The sequence below is a fragment of the Myotis daubentonii genome, chromosome 9 (genome assembly GCF_963259705.1).
Source record: "Myotis daubentonii chromosome 9, mMyoDau2.1, whole genome shotgun sequence".
Lineage (NCBI taxonomy): Eukaryota > Metazoa > Chordata > Mammalia > Chiroptera > Vespertilionidae > Myotis > Myotis daubentonii.
In genome coordinates, this window is record NC_081848.1 from 67,776,559 (window position 1) to 67,794,091 (window position 17,533).

The following is a 17,533-nucleotide window of genomic DNA, read 5'->3' on the forward strand; positions in this document are numbered from 1 at the left end:
GTACTAGAAAGGTAAAATAAAACACACTAAAGATGAGGTATCCATGAATTCTTAGATATTACTTTAAATTCTTCTACACCTTAAGCCCAAGGAATGCCTTCAAACTATGAGAAAATACAAAACACAGATAAACAGCCCTAACCTGTTTGGCTCAGTAGATAGAGCATCGGCCTGCGGACTCAAGGGTCCTGGGTTCGATTCTGGTCTAGGGCATGTACCTTGGTTGCAGGCATATTCCCAGTAAAGAGTGTGCAAGAGGCAGCTGATGGATGTTTCTCTCTCATCGATGTTTCTATCTCTCTATTCTTCTCCCTTCCTCTCTGTAAAAAAAACCACTAAAATATATTTAAAAAAACACACCGATAAACATTTAATATAATGAAACAAAAATGTATACAAATGCCCCTAATAATGCACAGATTAAGGCTATAACAGAGTAAATGGTGAATGGCAGATTAGGTAAAATATTTACTAAATTTAAAATATTGTCAATAAAGGAAAAATACCACATGATCTCACTCATTCATGGACAATAGAGACCATTATAAACTTTTGAACAATAATAGATACAGAGGCAGAGCTGCCTCAAACAGATTGTCAAACTGCAGCGGGAAGGCCGGGGAGGGTTGGGGGGCAGGAGGTAGGGGGGTAAGAGATCAACTAAAGGACTTGTATGCATGCATATAAGCATAACCAATGGACATAAGACACTGGGTGATAGGGGAGGCTAGGGGACTGTCTAGGGCGGGGGGATAAAACGGATACATATGTAATACCCTTTGTAATACTTTAAGCAATAAAAAAAAAATAAAAAAAATAAAGTGAAAAAAAAATATTGTCTGTGAGTGCTGCCTTTAAAAAGTAGTAATAATACTGGTTACAATAAAAGTTACAGTGATAGCAGTCTCTGAGTGGTCTAAAGAAAAATAAAATCATAATTTCATAACATTAACTATAAAGTAATTACATTGAATGTGCATTTAAATCACTTTTCAAATCTTAAAATATTGCTTATAAGTTTGTGACCTCTAATTGTCTACCCTGCTTTGATGAACATACTTTTCTCATATCAAAAATGCAGAAATGTGCATCAAAAGATAGCATAGCTTCAGTAAATTTAATAAGAAGTGTATGAATCTTGTTTTTGTGTGTTTGTTTTGTTTTGCAAATATGAAAGACTGAGAAAAATCATACTTGGTAAGTTTTAATTTTCTAGGTGGTAAGGAAAGATAAAAGTGTTTGTGTGTTTTTTCTCACAAGCCTTAGTGTGAATGGTAAGAATAAAATTGCTTTTTCATAGTTTAACATTTTTGTTAAATACTGACTTGGGCTTTTTTAAAAAGCTAAACTCTTTGAAATAATTATATCTTCTTTCTGTTAGATTCCACTTGACATTAAAAAGCATGCTGAATATTTTTCTCTTATAAAACTGAGTACATAACTATCCACATAATGCCTTTCACATCTCAATGTGAGGTGGAAAGAATCCTACTTATACATTTATTCAAGTAATTATTACATATTAAATTATATTGAGAGTGTCACAAAAAGAGCCTAGAACCACTAAATAACTAAAAGTTTGAAATGACATCAAAATTATAGATTAAAAAAATGATAAATTGAATACCTGTAGCTTCATAATTTTGCCCATTTTTTAAAAAATTCGTGTTTCTTTAGTTACTCTTCATTTGTACTCAGTTTTGGCTGCATCACAGATATAATCATTCATGTAAAACAAATATGTTATAAGCAATAGCATGATGATATTTCAAAGAGGCTTTTGGACATTTAGTCTACCAACTCAAGTGAAAATAATCAAAAACATTAATATGATGAGATAAGGAGAGGGGCCTACTCCTTCTAGGCATTATGGAGTAGTAGGAGCAAAAAGAACTAAATCAGAAGTAGAAGCATTTTGCTAGAGCTTTGCCATTTAATTACACTGAAACTTTGCATATGTCACTGAAACGTTGTCAGTATTGGTAACGGGAGACACCACCTGAAATGCTCTCTTTTTACCTGTACTGAAGCCTCGCTCTTGACTCCCTCATGTGTTTCTTACATGGCTCAGCGAGAACAATTTATGGATTTTTTTTACCTTTTGAGACTGTCCCTGCGGAGAGACCAAGCAATTTGTTGATTGTCCCTATAGTATTTTATAGCACAATTAAATGCCTAGAGGATGTCATTTAATTGCCATGGAAAACTTTTATCTTTCCTCCCTCCCTTCCTTCCTTCCTTCCTTCCTTCCTTCCTTCCTTCCTTCCTTCCTTCCTTCCTTCCTTCCTTCCTTCCTTCTTTTTATTTTTTACTCTTGGTTAACTTTCCTTTTGTAGAGTATAGGACTCTTGACTGTGTGCCCACCAAGAGTCTGCATTTACACAGTGATCTCCTCGAATGAGTACCTGTGTACAAATGTTTAAATACTGTTCTACTATTTTAAAACTTTTAGGAAATTAAAATGATACATTGCTTTCTTGATTTGTTGCTCATGTTGTTACTGCTCCAAAGTCCATGTGTCAGACACTTCAAAAGGCCAAAACTCAAACATCAGAGTTTGGAGTAAGGAAAGTTTTCTTGATTGAGTAGGTGCCAACTGCGAAGATAGTAGCCCTAATCCTCAGGTCCATTTTAAGAAGTACAGGGTTCAGGCTTCTTTTATGACAAGGGAAGGGAAAATGGGAGGGCCTGTTTTTGGAAAACTTAAGCTTCAAACAGGATTCCTCTAATGATGATTAAATTTATATGCAAGACAAAACAGGAGCTATTAGCCTGAAGGCCATGGGAACAAAGCAGACTTGAATAACATTAAGTCAGAGAGACTGACCATTTCACTCTGGTATAATGTAGTTTTTTTTTCCTCAGGGACAGAAATTAGTTACTGTTACTTTTCATTTCATTGTGAGTTTTCATCATCTGTTCAACACTTCTCTTTTGCCTTATTTTTCTTTTACAACCCATTGCACCATTTTAGTTACAGTGGGGCCTTGACTTGTGAGTTTAATTCGGAGCTCATAACTCAAATTACTCATATGTCAAATCACTGTGACATTCGCTGCACCAACTAGCGGTGGAGTATCTGAAGTTGGCTTGTAACCCGAATTTTTTTGAGCTTGCAACTCAAAGCAAAAAATCGGCCGAGAGATGGCTGTATCTCAAAAAAACTCATTAGTTGGGACACTCGTAAGTCAAGGCCCCACTGTATTCTATTCTGTACAAACATACTCCACACAGATCTATTCTATTACCACAAAGTTCCCTTTGGCTACCCCTTTATAGTCACACTAGAGCCCAGTGCACGAATTTGTGCATGGGGTGGGGGGGACTGCAGGAGGTTGGCCACCAGCTCCAAGGAAGGAGCTGGCCCTCTGCCCTTCCTAGGAAAGGGGTCATGTCCACCGCCACCCACCCCCAGTTCTCCGTCCCAACCCCGGGGCCTGAAGGCCCCAGTGGGGTTGGGAGAGGAGGTGATGGTCACCAGGCCGGGTGTGGGAGAAACAGACAGTGCATGCTGATGCTAATCTGCCACCGCACGGTCCCCCACCTCCCCCGCTGCATGACCCCTGTAAAATACTGGAGGGAAGAGACTGGACAATGGGAAGATAGACTATAGTTGGGGTCGCATAGGAAAGGTACTTTTCTGTCAGTCACACCAGGTAACAAATTCATTGGTCAGAATGCACTGTAAGCATGGGAAGATTTGGGATGTCTAATCCCATGAACAAAGGAATTCACTCTCTAGTGCTTTCAGGACTCTTGGGACTCTTGTTGCCTGGGGTGTGCTCTTCTGCATTCTCCTGTGTGGCTCAGGACTGTGTGGACTCCCACACACAATGGACCACAGCTAGCCTGATGCTATATTGGACCTGGCAATGGAAACTCTGTATGCTGAGTCTGCTTATAGCTGTATTAAAACCCCAGCTACACTTATTCTATAACTGGACTAAGGGAAATGGGGCTTTAGAAACTCAGGGATTTAATTCCATGCAAATAAAAATCACTATTCTCCCATGCATGTCTCAGAAAATTCTTTTTCTCATTATTCTACCTTCTGACAGTATAGATTATTTATATCTGAAAGGGTTAAAGAAATTAAAATGGGGCAGAGAAAAACTTGTGCTTAGCAGATATCTTGCAGAAAGCTTGCAGCCTTTAGCACAGCATAGCTTAGATAACCAGAAGACACCTGGCATGGGAGGAACCAAAGACGGACCAGACCTTTATGTCAGCAGAGCCACTTGCAGCCAGCAAGGATTAATAAAAACCTATCTCTCCCTGCTCTCTTCACTGATGCCTTTCTCAGGCTCAGCCCACCTGCACCCAGGTGCCTGGGATAAAAATCTCTTTTGATACATTATGGCCTCATGCCATAGGTGTGCCACCCCATCCCACTCCAAACTTTTCAGTATCTATTTTTGTTACTTTACATACATAAAATCCTAACCTGTCATATTTTTGTGTCTGGATTAATTTCACTTAAAATATTTCTATAAGTAGCTCTAGATTGTATTTTTCTTATTCTGTGTAGAATTCAATTTTATAAATATACCACAGATTAGTTATCCATTGTTCTATGTATTGTTGAATGATTTCATTGGTTCCAATTTAGAAGTTTTATGAATAGCGACATTGTCAACACCCTATTCCATTTTATGTTTAGAAACTAAAGCAATTTTTTATTATAAAATAATAAAAATTAGAATTTGTCATGTATTTATTAAATAATCAATTATTATTTAGAGAAAAATATGCACAAAAATTCCTGATACTGCCAATTAAAACAGCTATTCTCATTCTCCCTTGGGTCCACACCAATACTCAATCTCTATGAGCTTAATCTTGAATATATTTCTACTTAGATATATTCTTTACACTGACATTGCTGAGTCATAGAATATGCATATTCAGTAAACGCTGACAAATGAATTTCCAGAGTGATTATGCAGTGGCAGAGGGGTTCTCTTCCCTCACCCAAGATAGAAATCAAGAGAAGAGGCCAAATTGATTCAAAAGAGAAGTTTACTAAAAACTGGGTGAGAGGAAAATAGAAGGAATGAGCTTGACCTATCAAGGGAGCACACACTGACAGAGTATGGCTCCAGAACTGCCGCTGGGGTCTGGCTTTTATAGAGCTGGCTTTTCAGATCTTTTTGTTCTTCAGATTCCCAACCTGGACTGGCATTGACTGGCACAGGTGCTGACACATTGGTTTGGGGAGTGAGTATCTGAAGGGAAACTTTAATCTTATCTAGGAGAGGGTCAATAAGTAACTGAAAGATTCATTTAAGAGTGATTCAGCCTAGCTCAGTTACATCAATGCATGTTCCCACCAGCAGTGCAAATGTAACCCACCCACCATTCCATTAAGGTTGTTTTTGTAAATGATGGCCTGTTAACTAATATGTAACTGTCTGCTTAAAAATTCTAGGAACTAACTTCAAAAGAAGCAGACATCAATTTCCAGACATTTCGGCTCCAGGTGGTTTGCTGACCTTCAATCATTTAAAAAAACACACACACAAAACAGGATGATGCAAACCAGACCATGGCTTGACCTGTTATCAGAACAGACTGTGCTGATTTGTACACAGTCCCCTCAACAGACAACTCTCAAACCTCTCCTTTGTAATGTTTATTTTCTTCTCCCTCCCTTTTTATAAATACTCCTGCCTGAGTCCAGTTGTTAAGATGGTCTTTGAAACGATAGTCTGCCACCTTCTCAAACTGCCTACTCTTGAGCAAACCTCTTTCCTTTCACCAAACCTTGTCTCTCTGTTGTTGGTTCTCGAGCTGCAGGCAGTTGAACCTGGGTTGGGTATCACAAATAGTTATGATCAATCCATATCCTTGTCAAGATTTAATACTTTCCACTGTTTTCTTCATAACCATTCCAGATGATGTGGCTGGATATCATAGTGATTTTAATCTGCATTTTCCTGATGCTGAATGAAATTGAAAATCTTTTCATACGTTTAATGGCTGGATTTATATTTTATTTGAAAAGTGTCTGTTCATATCTTTTGTCACCTTTATATTATATTTCATGTCAACTATTTTTTCAGTTGTAAAAATTATTTTTATAGTTTTCATATGAGGTCAGATATATACATCTGATTATGTAATTCTGATAAAATATTTTCTTTCATTATGAGAGTTTCCCTTTTCACACTATAAATTTTGATGAACAGATTTTTTTTTAAAGAAGCTCAATCCATCTTTTTAAATCTTATATTGTTATCACTTTGTGTGCAGTGAAAGTTTCGGAGTGGTACAGGGTTGCACACCTATGACATGAGGCCATAATGTATCAAAAAAGATTTTATTCTGACCACCAGGGTGCAGGTGGACTGAGACTGAGAAAGGCATCAGTGAAGAGAGCAGGGAGAGATAGGTTTTTATTAATCCTTGCTGGCTGCAAGTTGCTTTGCTGACATAAAGGTCTTGTCTGTCCTTGGTTCCTCCCATGCCAGGTGTCTTCTGGTTATCTGAGCTATGCTGTGCTCAAGGCTGCAAGCTTTCTGCAAGATATCTGCTAAGCACATATGTATTTCTCTGCCCTGTTTTATTCTCTTTAACCCTTTCATGCAGTATGCATTATTTGAACATGCCATTATATGATCAACCAAAATTGATTTTAGACAGTAATAAGGAATAAAAGCATGTATTTGTGCATCCTAGGAGACACAGATTCAGGGAGAAACCTATATTGTCCAGAGAAGTCACATTTTATAGAGAATTTTCTCACCCATAGTTCTTACTTTGTTCTCCTGTAAATGAGGTTTTCAAATTATATAGTTTTAATTGGTCCACATGAATGCAAATGAGGATATAATTTATGTAGTTCTGATTAAACCAGGCATGTCTCAGGCTATTGGTCAAAAGGCAAAACCAGGGCTTCCCTTCAGTGATGGACCCAGATGGCATAAAAAAGCAGGACATAGTGTGGGAAGTCAAGAGTTTATTCTGAGGTTGTTCTTGGTATACTGAGTACTTGGGCATCTTCTATTGGAAATGGCTGCTAGACTCTTATTATTCATAAAATGTAAGCCCTCAGTTGACCATGGGGAGTCCAACTTAGCAGATAAACTCTGTTATTAGGGTTCATATCAAAGGAATCTTTCTTTTCAAGGCCCATGATATATTTACCCCAAGCATCTGGATTTTTAAAATTTAACATCTATAATAATAACCTCTGCCAAAACATGCTATTACTTATCCTCTAGTAGGCATGATTACTCAGTAATAAAATTATTGAGAATATACATATTAAACTTTAGTTTTCACTGCCTTATTTTTCCACAGTGTTTACTCTCAAAGTAAAATCATCCTAGTTTCTTCACATTCTAATCAACATTTGGTACTATTGTTCAAACTTTTGAATTTTAGCCATCCTGAAGGGTAGGTAGTGATATCACAGTATAGTCATACTTGCATTTGTCTAATGATTAATGATCTTGTCTGTTGTTGATTTGTTGATGATAGTCATTCTGACAGGTGTGAGATAGTACCTCGTTGTTTTGATTTGTATCTTTCAGGTGATTAGTAACTTTGAGCATGTTTTCATATGTCTCTTGGCCTTCTGCATATCTTCTTGCGAAAAGTGTCTATTTAGGTCCTTTGCCCATTTTTTGATTGTTTGTTTATCTTCCTTTTGTTAAGTTGTATGAGTTTCCTATAAACTTTGGAGAAGCCATAGGCAGCAAAATAGCAGACATTTGTCGTAGCAATATCTTTACTGATACAGCTACTAAGGCAATGGAAACTAAGGAGAAAATAAACAAATGGGATTACATTAAAAAAAAAAATCAACAAAACAACAAGAAAGCCCACTGCATGGGAGAACATATTTGCCAATGTTATCTCCAATAACAGTTTAATCTCCCAAATTACAAGTTTTAATTTTATTTAGAGTTCTATTTATCTATTTTAGCATTATTATATTTTGTACCCTCTTTATGAAATCTTTGCAAGGTATTATTTCACTTTTTTTAAAGAAATGTCATGGTTTTAGTTCTCACATGCATATGCATAATATATCTCAATTAATTTTTACACATGATATAAGCAAATGACTAAGGTTCGTGTATTACATAGGGAACCTTTTGACTAAGAAGCTCTTCTTTATTTTTTCTACATTGCAGTGCAGCTTTTGTTTAAATCAAGTGAAGTTACAAATGTGAGTCTATTTTTACACTTTATTTTTATTCATTTTATTGGTCTTTCTATTCATATGTGTAATTTTTTAAAATCTACTTTTTTCTTTATTGATTAAGGTATTAAAATGGGTTAAATCTGAAAAATAATCGAGTTTTATTTAAAGTATTGGTATCTTTTATTGGAAATTCCTTATATTCTTTTTTCTAACATATTGCCTGGTTATTCTAGAACACTTGCATTCCCACATACATTTGATATCAACTCAAGTATTAAAAAATACTGAAGTTTTGATTGTTACTGCATTAACTTATGGGAAAATTTAGGGAGTACTGTATTAACCTCATCACATTTATTTCTGAGACCCAATGGACATGACATATTGCTACACTTATGTTTTCTTTAATAACTTGGAATGTTTTTGTAGTTTCTAGCAATAAAGCCATGCAAAGCATTCATTAGATTTTTTCTTTTAAGATTTTACAGATATTTCTATGTAATGGACAGTTTAAAACAATTTTACTTGTGTTTATTAGTAGATAGAAAATTAATTTGTTTTTATGCTAATATCATGCTATTTTGATAACTATGGCCTTGTTATAATTTGATATTATGTAGCCTAATTCTTCCAACTTTGTTCTTTCGCAAAAATCACTTTGTTATTCAGGGTCTTTAGTGGTTCCATATAAATTTTTGGAATATTTGTTCTAGTTCTGTGAAATACACCATTGATGTCTTGATAAGAATTGTGTTGAATCTGTAGATTGGGTATTATGGATATTTTAATTATGTTAACTCCTGCTACCTATGAATACAGTATATGCTTCAACTTATTTGCGTGTTCTTAAATTACTTTCTTTAGTGCTTTATAATTTTTAGAATACAGGTCTCTTTGCATCACTGGTTAAATTTATTCCTAGGTATTTTGTTCTATTTGAAGCAATTGTAAATGGAATTGTTTTTTAGTTTACCTTTCTGATAGTTCATAATTGGTATATAAAAATGCAATTGATTTCTGGATATTTATTTTGTATCCTGCTACTTTACTAAATTCACTTATCAGTTCTAGTAGGTTTTTGGTGGAATCTTTAGGGTTCTGTATATATGGTATCATGTCATATGCAGATAATGACAATTTTACTTCTTTCCAACTTAAATGCCTTTTATTTCTTCTTGTCTGATTGCTGTGGCTAGGACTTCCAGTAATGAGTTGAATAAGATTGGTAAAAGTGGACATCCCTGTCTTGTTCCTGATCTGAAAGGAAATGCTTGTACCTTTTGCCCATTGAATATGATGTTGGCTATGGTTTCTCATATATGGCCTTTATTTAGTTGAGATATCTTCGCTCTATCCTGAGTTTGCTGAGAGTGTTTATCATAAATGGATGCTGGATTTTATCAAATACTTTTTTCTACATCTATTGATATGATCATGTGATTTTTATCCTTCATTTTATTTACATAGTGTGTCATATTTATTGATTTGCAGATATTGTACCAACCAGCAGCTGATATGAGAACAATTATTATTAGGTGAACATTTACAAGTTGATAACAAGAAAGCATTTCTAGTTTCCCAGGCCTATTAAATATCACTGCTTTCTAAGGCTTATCATATATCATAAACAAGCTTCTATAACCTAATTTATGGTATATACATTTGATATTGAACTTCACCTTGGGTGCTTGCTAAGGATTTTCCATAGGCTATGCAGGGCACCTTTCACTTCTTTGTTTCTCAGGCTGTAGATCAAGGGGTTCAGCATGGGTATGATCAAAGTGTAAAACACAGAGGCCATTTTATCACTGTCAAAGGAATGACTGGACTTGGGCTGCATATACATGAAGGATAGAGTTGCATAGAATACAACCACCACTGTCAGGTGAGATCCACAGGTGGAGAAGGCCTTGTGCCTGCCCTCTGCAGACTGCATCTTGAGGATGGCCAGGAGGATCAGTACGTAGGACACAAGGACCACCAGAAGAGATGAAACCAAATTAAACACTGAAAAGATCAGTATTATCAACTCAATGTCACGTGTGCTTGAGCATATCAGTGACAACAAAGGAAGATTGTCACAGTAGAAATGATTAATGATATTATGGCCACAGAAAGATGAAATAAAAATCTTTATGGTGATTATTAGAGAGAGAACAGCACTATAGAGATAGGGGACTGCTACCAGTGCCCAGCATACCCTTGGTGACATGATGACTGTGTAGAGCAGAGGATTACAGATGGCCACATAGCGGTCATAGGCCATTGCTGACAGAATGAAGAGTTCACTAATGATGAACAAGATGAAGAACGATAGCTGGGCTGCACAGCAAATGTAGGAAATAGTCTTTTGTTTAGTTACAATGTTTGCCAACATTTTTGGTCCCACAGCTGTTGAATAACCAAGATCAGTGAAAGCCAGGTGTCTGAGAAAGAAGTACATGGGTGTCTGAAGCCTGGAGTCCATCTTGGTGATGATGATCATGCCCATGTTGCCGACCATGGAGACTGCATAGATGATGAGGAACACCCCAAAGAAGGTGGCCTGCAGCTCAGGGTGGTCTGTGATTCCCATTAGAATGAATTCTGTTAGCACTGTTAGGTTTTGTTGGTCCATGCAGGTTTATCAGAAAACCTATTCTGGATAGAGACATTCACATGTTCAATAGCTTTTATGTAGTAACATCTAGCAATTTTTTAAAAAATATATATTATTGATTTTTTACAGAGAGAAAGGGAGAAGGATAGAAAGTCAGAAACATCGATGAGAGAGAAACATTGATCAGCTGCCTCCTGCGCACCTCCTACTGGGGATGTGCCCGCAACCAAGGTACATGCCCTTGACCGGAATCGAACCCAGGACCTTTCAGTCCACAGGCTGACGCTCTATCCAATGAGCCAAACCAGTTAGGGCAAGCAATTTTTTTTTGTATACAATGTTAGTATAAATAAAATAAATCATAATATACCAGTTAAGCTATATTAAAATAATCCACTTCCCACAAATAAAAGCAGAGACAAGAATAGAGCTGGAGAAAGAGTTTTGTGTTTTCCACTAGGGGAAATTTTTCCCCCTCGAACAGTTGATAATATTGGAAGCTGTTTTGTTGTCACATCTGAAGGAGCTGTGCCTCTGGTATACGTGGTTGTCATCTAGTAAGGTTGCTAATTATCCTACTGTGTTAGTGTATACCCCCCACAAAGAATTTTACAGCTCCAAATGCCAATAAGTCCAATGGTGGCAAACCCTGTTATAGGTAACCATATAGATATAAACATAGAAAAAGGCAGTAAATGTAAAAAATGTTGAAAACTGTAGGCATTAGTTTTGTAGTTCACTGTTAAGCTTTTCTGTTGTCTTTTATGCAATGACAATTACATAATTGCACTTACTAAATTATAATCACACAATGTGACATGAACCTATGTTAATTACATAATAGCATTTTTAAAATCCAAATTCTAATTATGTGGAGAAACATTTAGAATCCCCTCATTTAAAACATATTCCTTTAATTTAATTTACTAAAACTCACATTGATTTGTCATGTTAAGGTATCGCCTACAAGAATTTCAGATGCCATTTATTAAGGTTTATGTTTCATAATCATATATTCATATATTTATAAGTATTCTGTAATATAGACATTGCAATTTTGTTTATAATGCACAAATATTAATTTTAAAAGTGTTCAATAAATATTATTACATTTTATTGTAGACTTTAAAAATTAAAACATATTCCTTTTAAAGCCATTTTGTCTACAGTTGATGCAGGATGACAAATTTAGCACAGGACCAATATTGGACAAATGTGTATCTTATGGAAACTCCTAAAGATCATAGTAGATATTATGTATATAGGAAAATATACATAGGTAGATATAGTCTCTGTTATACTTACATTTGTTGAATATACTAAGGAGTACTTAGGGCTAATGATGTAAGTTTTCTTAATTTCTATACAAAACAACAAAATCAATTGTTCTTCATAATATGGTTGGGAAGATATAAAAATTAAATGTTTAATTGTATATCCGGTACCTAGAAATATCCCTCTAATAGTAAATACATGTCATTTTTATTTTGTGTGTCTGCTTTTATTTTTTAAGTGTAGACAGTATGTTCCTGAAATAGATTATCTTTACATATGTCTCCATACATTCTTTTTATGTGACATAACTTCTTTGTCTGGAGTATGCTGATAAAGAGCCCGAGTAGTCTGTTATCCAGGTAACTGTTCCTGGTTCATGCTTGCATCTTTCCACCAGGATCCACTCCATGACCATAAGTGGAACATAAATGCGCTGTTATTGTGAATAATTGATCTTCTTCCTTACTCAAAATATTTAAGACAAATTCACATAAAACCTAACATATCTCCTTTTCTCTGGGTGCATTATAACTAACATACATTATGTTGTTTGTAACATAAAATATATATTTTGTCATAGTGGAATCTAAGCTTGTATGAAGAAACTGAGAAAACTGAGAGACAGGAAGAGCACTGGAATTGGTTTTATGTAGTGAAATTTTGTAAACATTCCCTTTGAATAAAGACATTCTCTAGTTTTAAAAAAAAGGTGTAAAATCATTGCATTACACAGTAGTATATTGTCAAGATAAAGTTCAAAGGTATAAAAATGGATTCCATGATGTTAAAGTCTGGCCACAAAGGACTCCTCCTAGTATAAAAAAACTTTTAATGTAGACATAAATAATTATAATAAAACAAAGATGTATAGAAATATCCCTGACATGCCACCAGTTTAAAAAAATACTAGAGTAATGCCAAAGTAAAATGAGAAGGTCTTCTAAGATCAAATAAATAATGGATAAAAAATGTTATATACATTTTCTTTAAAAAATGAAAACAATACAATTGATTCTGTCTATAAGGAAAATATAAACAGGAGTCACTGAATTCGGTATAAGAAAGCATATAGAAAAAATACAAACTATAAAGCATTACATTTTAAACATGTTTATGGGAAATCCACATTTTTTCCCATAAAACATTGCTGCTACTGGTGTGAGCTTCTAATATACTATCCTATTCCCAAGTACCTACCATTTTAAGTCAGAGATACTGAAATTCTTTAAGAAAAATGTAAATGAATGGAATAAACAAGAAGCAATATAACTATTTTTAGGTGCAATGAAGGGCTAAAGAAAAAATTACATCGGTAGGTGATGGTTTTCCTGTAAGATAAGGGAAGGAAGAAGGACTTTGTCTCACCGGCTTTAGACTTCTATAGAAAGCATCAAATTAGGTTTGTATAGTTTACTATCTGTGTCAACTATCAGATTATTATTGTTAAAGATATACTCGGTGAGAAATTATATGTGATTTCTGACAGATTTCACTGGAAATTGAACACAGTGTACATTGTACCATCACCATAAAACGTAAAAATCTTCTACCCTCCAAAAATTGCTTTTCACATCTGAATGTAAGGTGAAAACACCCTTTTTGCCCATCAAGTTCATCAGAAAAAATTCACATCCGTACATTGATTTAAATATTCAATAATTATTGCAATATTTTTTAGAAGCCGAGCCTAGAGGCACTAAATAACTCAGGGTTTAAAAGGACATAACACTGGAAATTGAATACTTTCAGCTTGATAATTCTGTCAAAATTTTTAGTTTTCCATTCCTGACTCTTTTGTTTGGCTTTCCTGTCTCTTGAAAGGAGAGCAGCTCTATTTTTCTCATGCATCATCAATAGCATACTATGCACTGAAGCCAAGGAGAAGTCCTGATATTTTGGTTTGGTTTCCCATAGAAAAAGTTGTTATCTTGCAAATGTCACAAACACTATCTGGATATCGGCATAATACAGCATTACATAAAATATCTATCTGCTTACCTGTGATGAAGCTCTCTCTGCTTTCCCTGGTGTGCTTTATGACATGAAATAGTGAGAACAATTTAAAGATTATTTCCACTATCTGATACACTCCCTGAAGATATGCCAAGCAATTTCTTAATTGTCCCTGAAGAATTTGAAAGTTTAACAAAATACAAGGAGGGGAATTTGTTAATTGTATTCATCAGTGAGTTGGATTTGTCTGTTTGTTTTTGTATTAAATTCTTACCCTTTACTCTGGATTAACTTTCTCTCTTTTCTTCTGCTTTGATGATTACTTTTTATGTCTAATGCCTAGGTTATGGTGGCCAATTCGTTGGTTAAAAATCAGTCTACGGTTGCTGTCAAGATTTTCTTTAGATGTGATTAACACTCAAATCAATACACTTTGAGTATAGCCAATTACCCTCCAGAATGTGGGTGGGCCTCATTCAATCATTTGAAGGTCTTTAAACAGGAAAACCTGATGTTTATATGTAGTGTGTATGTGTGTGTGTGTGTGTGTGTGTGTATACTAGAGGCCCGGTGCACAAAAAATGGTGCACTCGGCGGGGGGGAGGGGTGTCCTTCAGCCTGGCCTGTGCCCTCTCGCAGTCTGGGACCCCTCAGTGGATGACCATCTGCTGGCTTAGGCCCGCTTCCAGGGGTATTGGGCCTAAGATGGCACTCAGACATCCCTCTGGCAGCCCGGCAGCCCTTGGGGGATGTCCACTTGCCAGCAGGGAGCAGGCCTAAACTGCAGTCAGACATCCTTAGCGCTGCTGAGGAGGCAGGAGAGGCTCCCACCACCACCGCTGTACTGGCAGTCATCAGCCTAGCTTGTAGCTGAGCAGAGCTCCTCCCATGTGAGAGCACCCTGACCACCAGAGGGCAGCTCCTGCATTGAGCATCTGCCCCCTGATGGTCATAGTGACCAGTCATTCCCAGTCCTTCTGCTGTTAGGGTCAGTTTTCATATTACCTTTTTACTATGTAGGATAGAGGCCTGGTGCATGGGTGGGGGCCAGCTGGTTTGCCCTGAATGGTGTCCCGAATCAAGGTGGAGGTCCCGCTTGGGTGCCTGGCCAGCCTCGGTGAGGGGCTGATGGCTGTTTGCATCTGGTCATACCCCCTTCAGGGTGGTGGTCCCCACTGGGGTGCCTGGCCAGCCTGGATGAGGGGATGATGGCTGTTTGCAGCTGTTCACACCCCCTTCAGGGTGGGGGTCCCCACTGGGGTGCCTGGCCAGTCTGGGTGAGGGGCTGAGGGCCGTTTTTAGGCTGGCGGGTGACAGAAGCTCCCAACCTCTCCTTTTTTTCTTTTTCGTTTTTTTATTCTGGAATTAATTTAGCTTCTATGGCTGTCACTGGAACTATGAGGCAGGGGCTCCCACGGGGGTGAGGCCAACAGAGTCCTAACGAAGCATGCCCTACTCCGGAGACCGGTTCAAGACGCAGTCTGATTTTATTGTTTAAGTGCAGCAACATATATAACTTTCTGGACCAATCAGAAGTTTACACCATCCTTAGGGCAACCAATGGTAGGAAAGATAGGGTACTATGTAGGGGCTCTAGGGGGCTTACTCAGGCGGGCACTGCCACTTCCCGGTGTGCCGAGGAAGCTTGAATAGGCGGAGTGCGCTCACGCCATTGCATCTGCCACTGCACTGAGATAAATCTCCTGAGCTCTTCCCACAGAACTGAGAGCCAGCTTTAGCTCTGAGGCTCGGCTCCAGCTGCAGAAAGCAGGTATCTGGTTTGTTTGGCTTCTATAATTGAAACACTGTTGCAACTGCAGCTTGGCTGGCTGGCTGAAAGCATGGGGTTTGTTTAGCTTCTATATTTTCAACATAGTTGCTTAGAGTGCAGCTCAGAGGCTGGCAGCGGCAGGTGGGGAACCTTGACTTCCTCCATTACTGGAGCAAGAAAGCCTCCTGTTTGCTTCACTTGCCTGGCTGCCTGCCGCCATCTTAGTTGGCAGTTAATTTGCATATCTCACTGATTAGCCAATGGGAAGGGTAGCGAAGTCACAGTTAATTACCATGTTTCTCTATTATTAGATAGGATATCTCAGTGCACGAAATTTGTGCACCAGAGGGTGGGGATCTCTCAGTCCAGCCTGCACCCTCTTGCAATCTGGGACCCCTTGCAGTGTGTCCGGCTGCCAGTTTAAGCCAATCCTGGATCCTTGTGGGATCGGACCTAAACCAGCAGTTGAACATCCCTCTCACAATCTGTGACTCCTGGATCCTAACTGCTCACCTGACTGCTTGCCTGATCATCCCTAAATGCTCGCCTGCCTGCCTGATTGCCCCTAACTACTTGCCTGCCCGCCTGATCACCCCTAATCACTCTGCCTGCCTGCCTGATCACCCCTAACCACTTTGCCTGCCTACCTGATAACCCCTAACCATTCTGCCTGCCTGCCTGATTGCCCGTAACTGCTCGCCTGCCTGCCTGATGTCCCCTAACCGCCTCTGCCTCAGTTCCCGTCTCCGCTGCTTCGTCTGGAAGGACCTCTTAGAATTATGTCCAGAAGGTCATTCGGCTGTGCAGTCTAATTAGCATATTGCACTTTTATTATTATAGATATATTTTCAGATATTGCTTTTATAACTTTTTAAAGTCATAAAACAATGTTCAGTTTAGGCTAATTATTCTCCTCTACCACAGTAAGACCTTCTTGTGTATTCTACATAAAACCTCATGAATTATGAGTTTTTCTAATCTATGTAACAAATAGTCACAGTTCCTGCCTCTGTATGAGTTCTGAGTACTGCTGTCTTTATTTTTTTTCATATTGAAACAGAAATTTTAGGGGGATATAGGCAGGTTTAGAGAATTTTTAGAATTTGGGTTCATTAAAAATAACATAGGGCTGCAGATTGGGAGAAGGTACATTTTCATAACACAAGGAAGCCAGGTGCAGTTATATTTCAATAAGACAAGGAAGCAGCAACAGGTATATTTCCATAAGACAAGGGAACTGGGAGTAGCCAGAAAAGGTCTATATTTACAAAATAAAAAAGAACTCCCAGAAAGCATAGGAGGACAGTGAGGGAGGCAGGCATCAGGAATCACTATAGAAACCAATTCCAAAGGGAATATTGACCAATCAGAGGGGATATCAAGGCACAGAGAGCTGTAGCCATTATAAGCCTTAGGGAAAAGGAACTCAGTGGGACCCTTTCCCCCTTCCCACTTGGCAGTCCATTCTGTGGGACTCCTTCCCTCTCCCCACATGGGAATCTGCACTTGTTCTTCAATAAATCTCCACCTTGGCTATACTACCCCTGTCCGTGTTTTCATTCTTAGACTCCAACGGACAAAGAATCGGGGTTCCAGTCCAAAAATTCCGGATCAATGTGATTCTTTCTTTAGCCTTGAGTGGTTTCCACTTGCATGTGCTGATCAGTCATCCCTTGAATAATGAGAAGAATTATCTGCAGATGCACACGTTCCTTTCTCTGTGAAGCCCCTTGTCTGTGGTATTCTATCTTGTGAACTCTAGCTGCCTGGTCTCACTGGACTG

The 17,533-nt window shown here is 37.7% G+C and overlaps 1 protein-coding gene across 1 annotated transcript; it reads right to left on the reverse strand.

The window, feature by feature from the left end:
- Nucleotides 1-5,910: 5,910 nt before the first annotated feature.
- LOC132242280 (olfactory receptor 8K3-like) lies at nucleotides 5,911-10,769 on the reverse strand. The gene is made up of 2 exons (XM_059711181.1): nucleotides 9,863-10,769; nucleotides 5,911-5,942 (listed from the first exon to the last, which is right to left on the reverse strand). The coding sequence occupies exons 1-2, from the start codon at nucleotides 10,767-10,769 to the stop codon at nucleotides 5,911-5,913; spliced, it is 939 nt and encodes a 312-aa protein (XP_059567164.1).
- Nucleotides 10,770-17,533: the final 6,764 nt, after the last annotated feature.

Bases quoted from the DNA above. Each gene is read 5' to 3' on its own strand.
- LOC132242280 (XM_059711181.1), bottom strand. From the start codon at position 10,769: ATGGACCAACAAAACCTAACAGTGCTAACAGAATTCATTCTAATGGGA. The intron at 5,943-9,862 runs GCCTATGGAAAA...AATTTCATTCAG, and splicing joins AGTGAAAGGTGCCCTGCATA to CATCAGGAAAATGCAGATTA.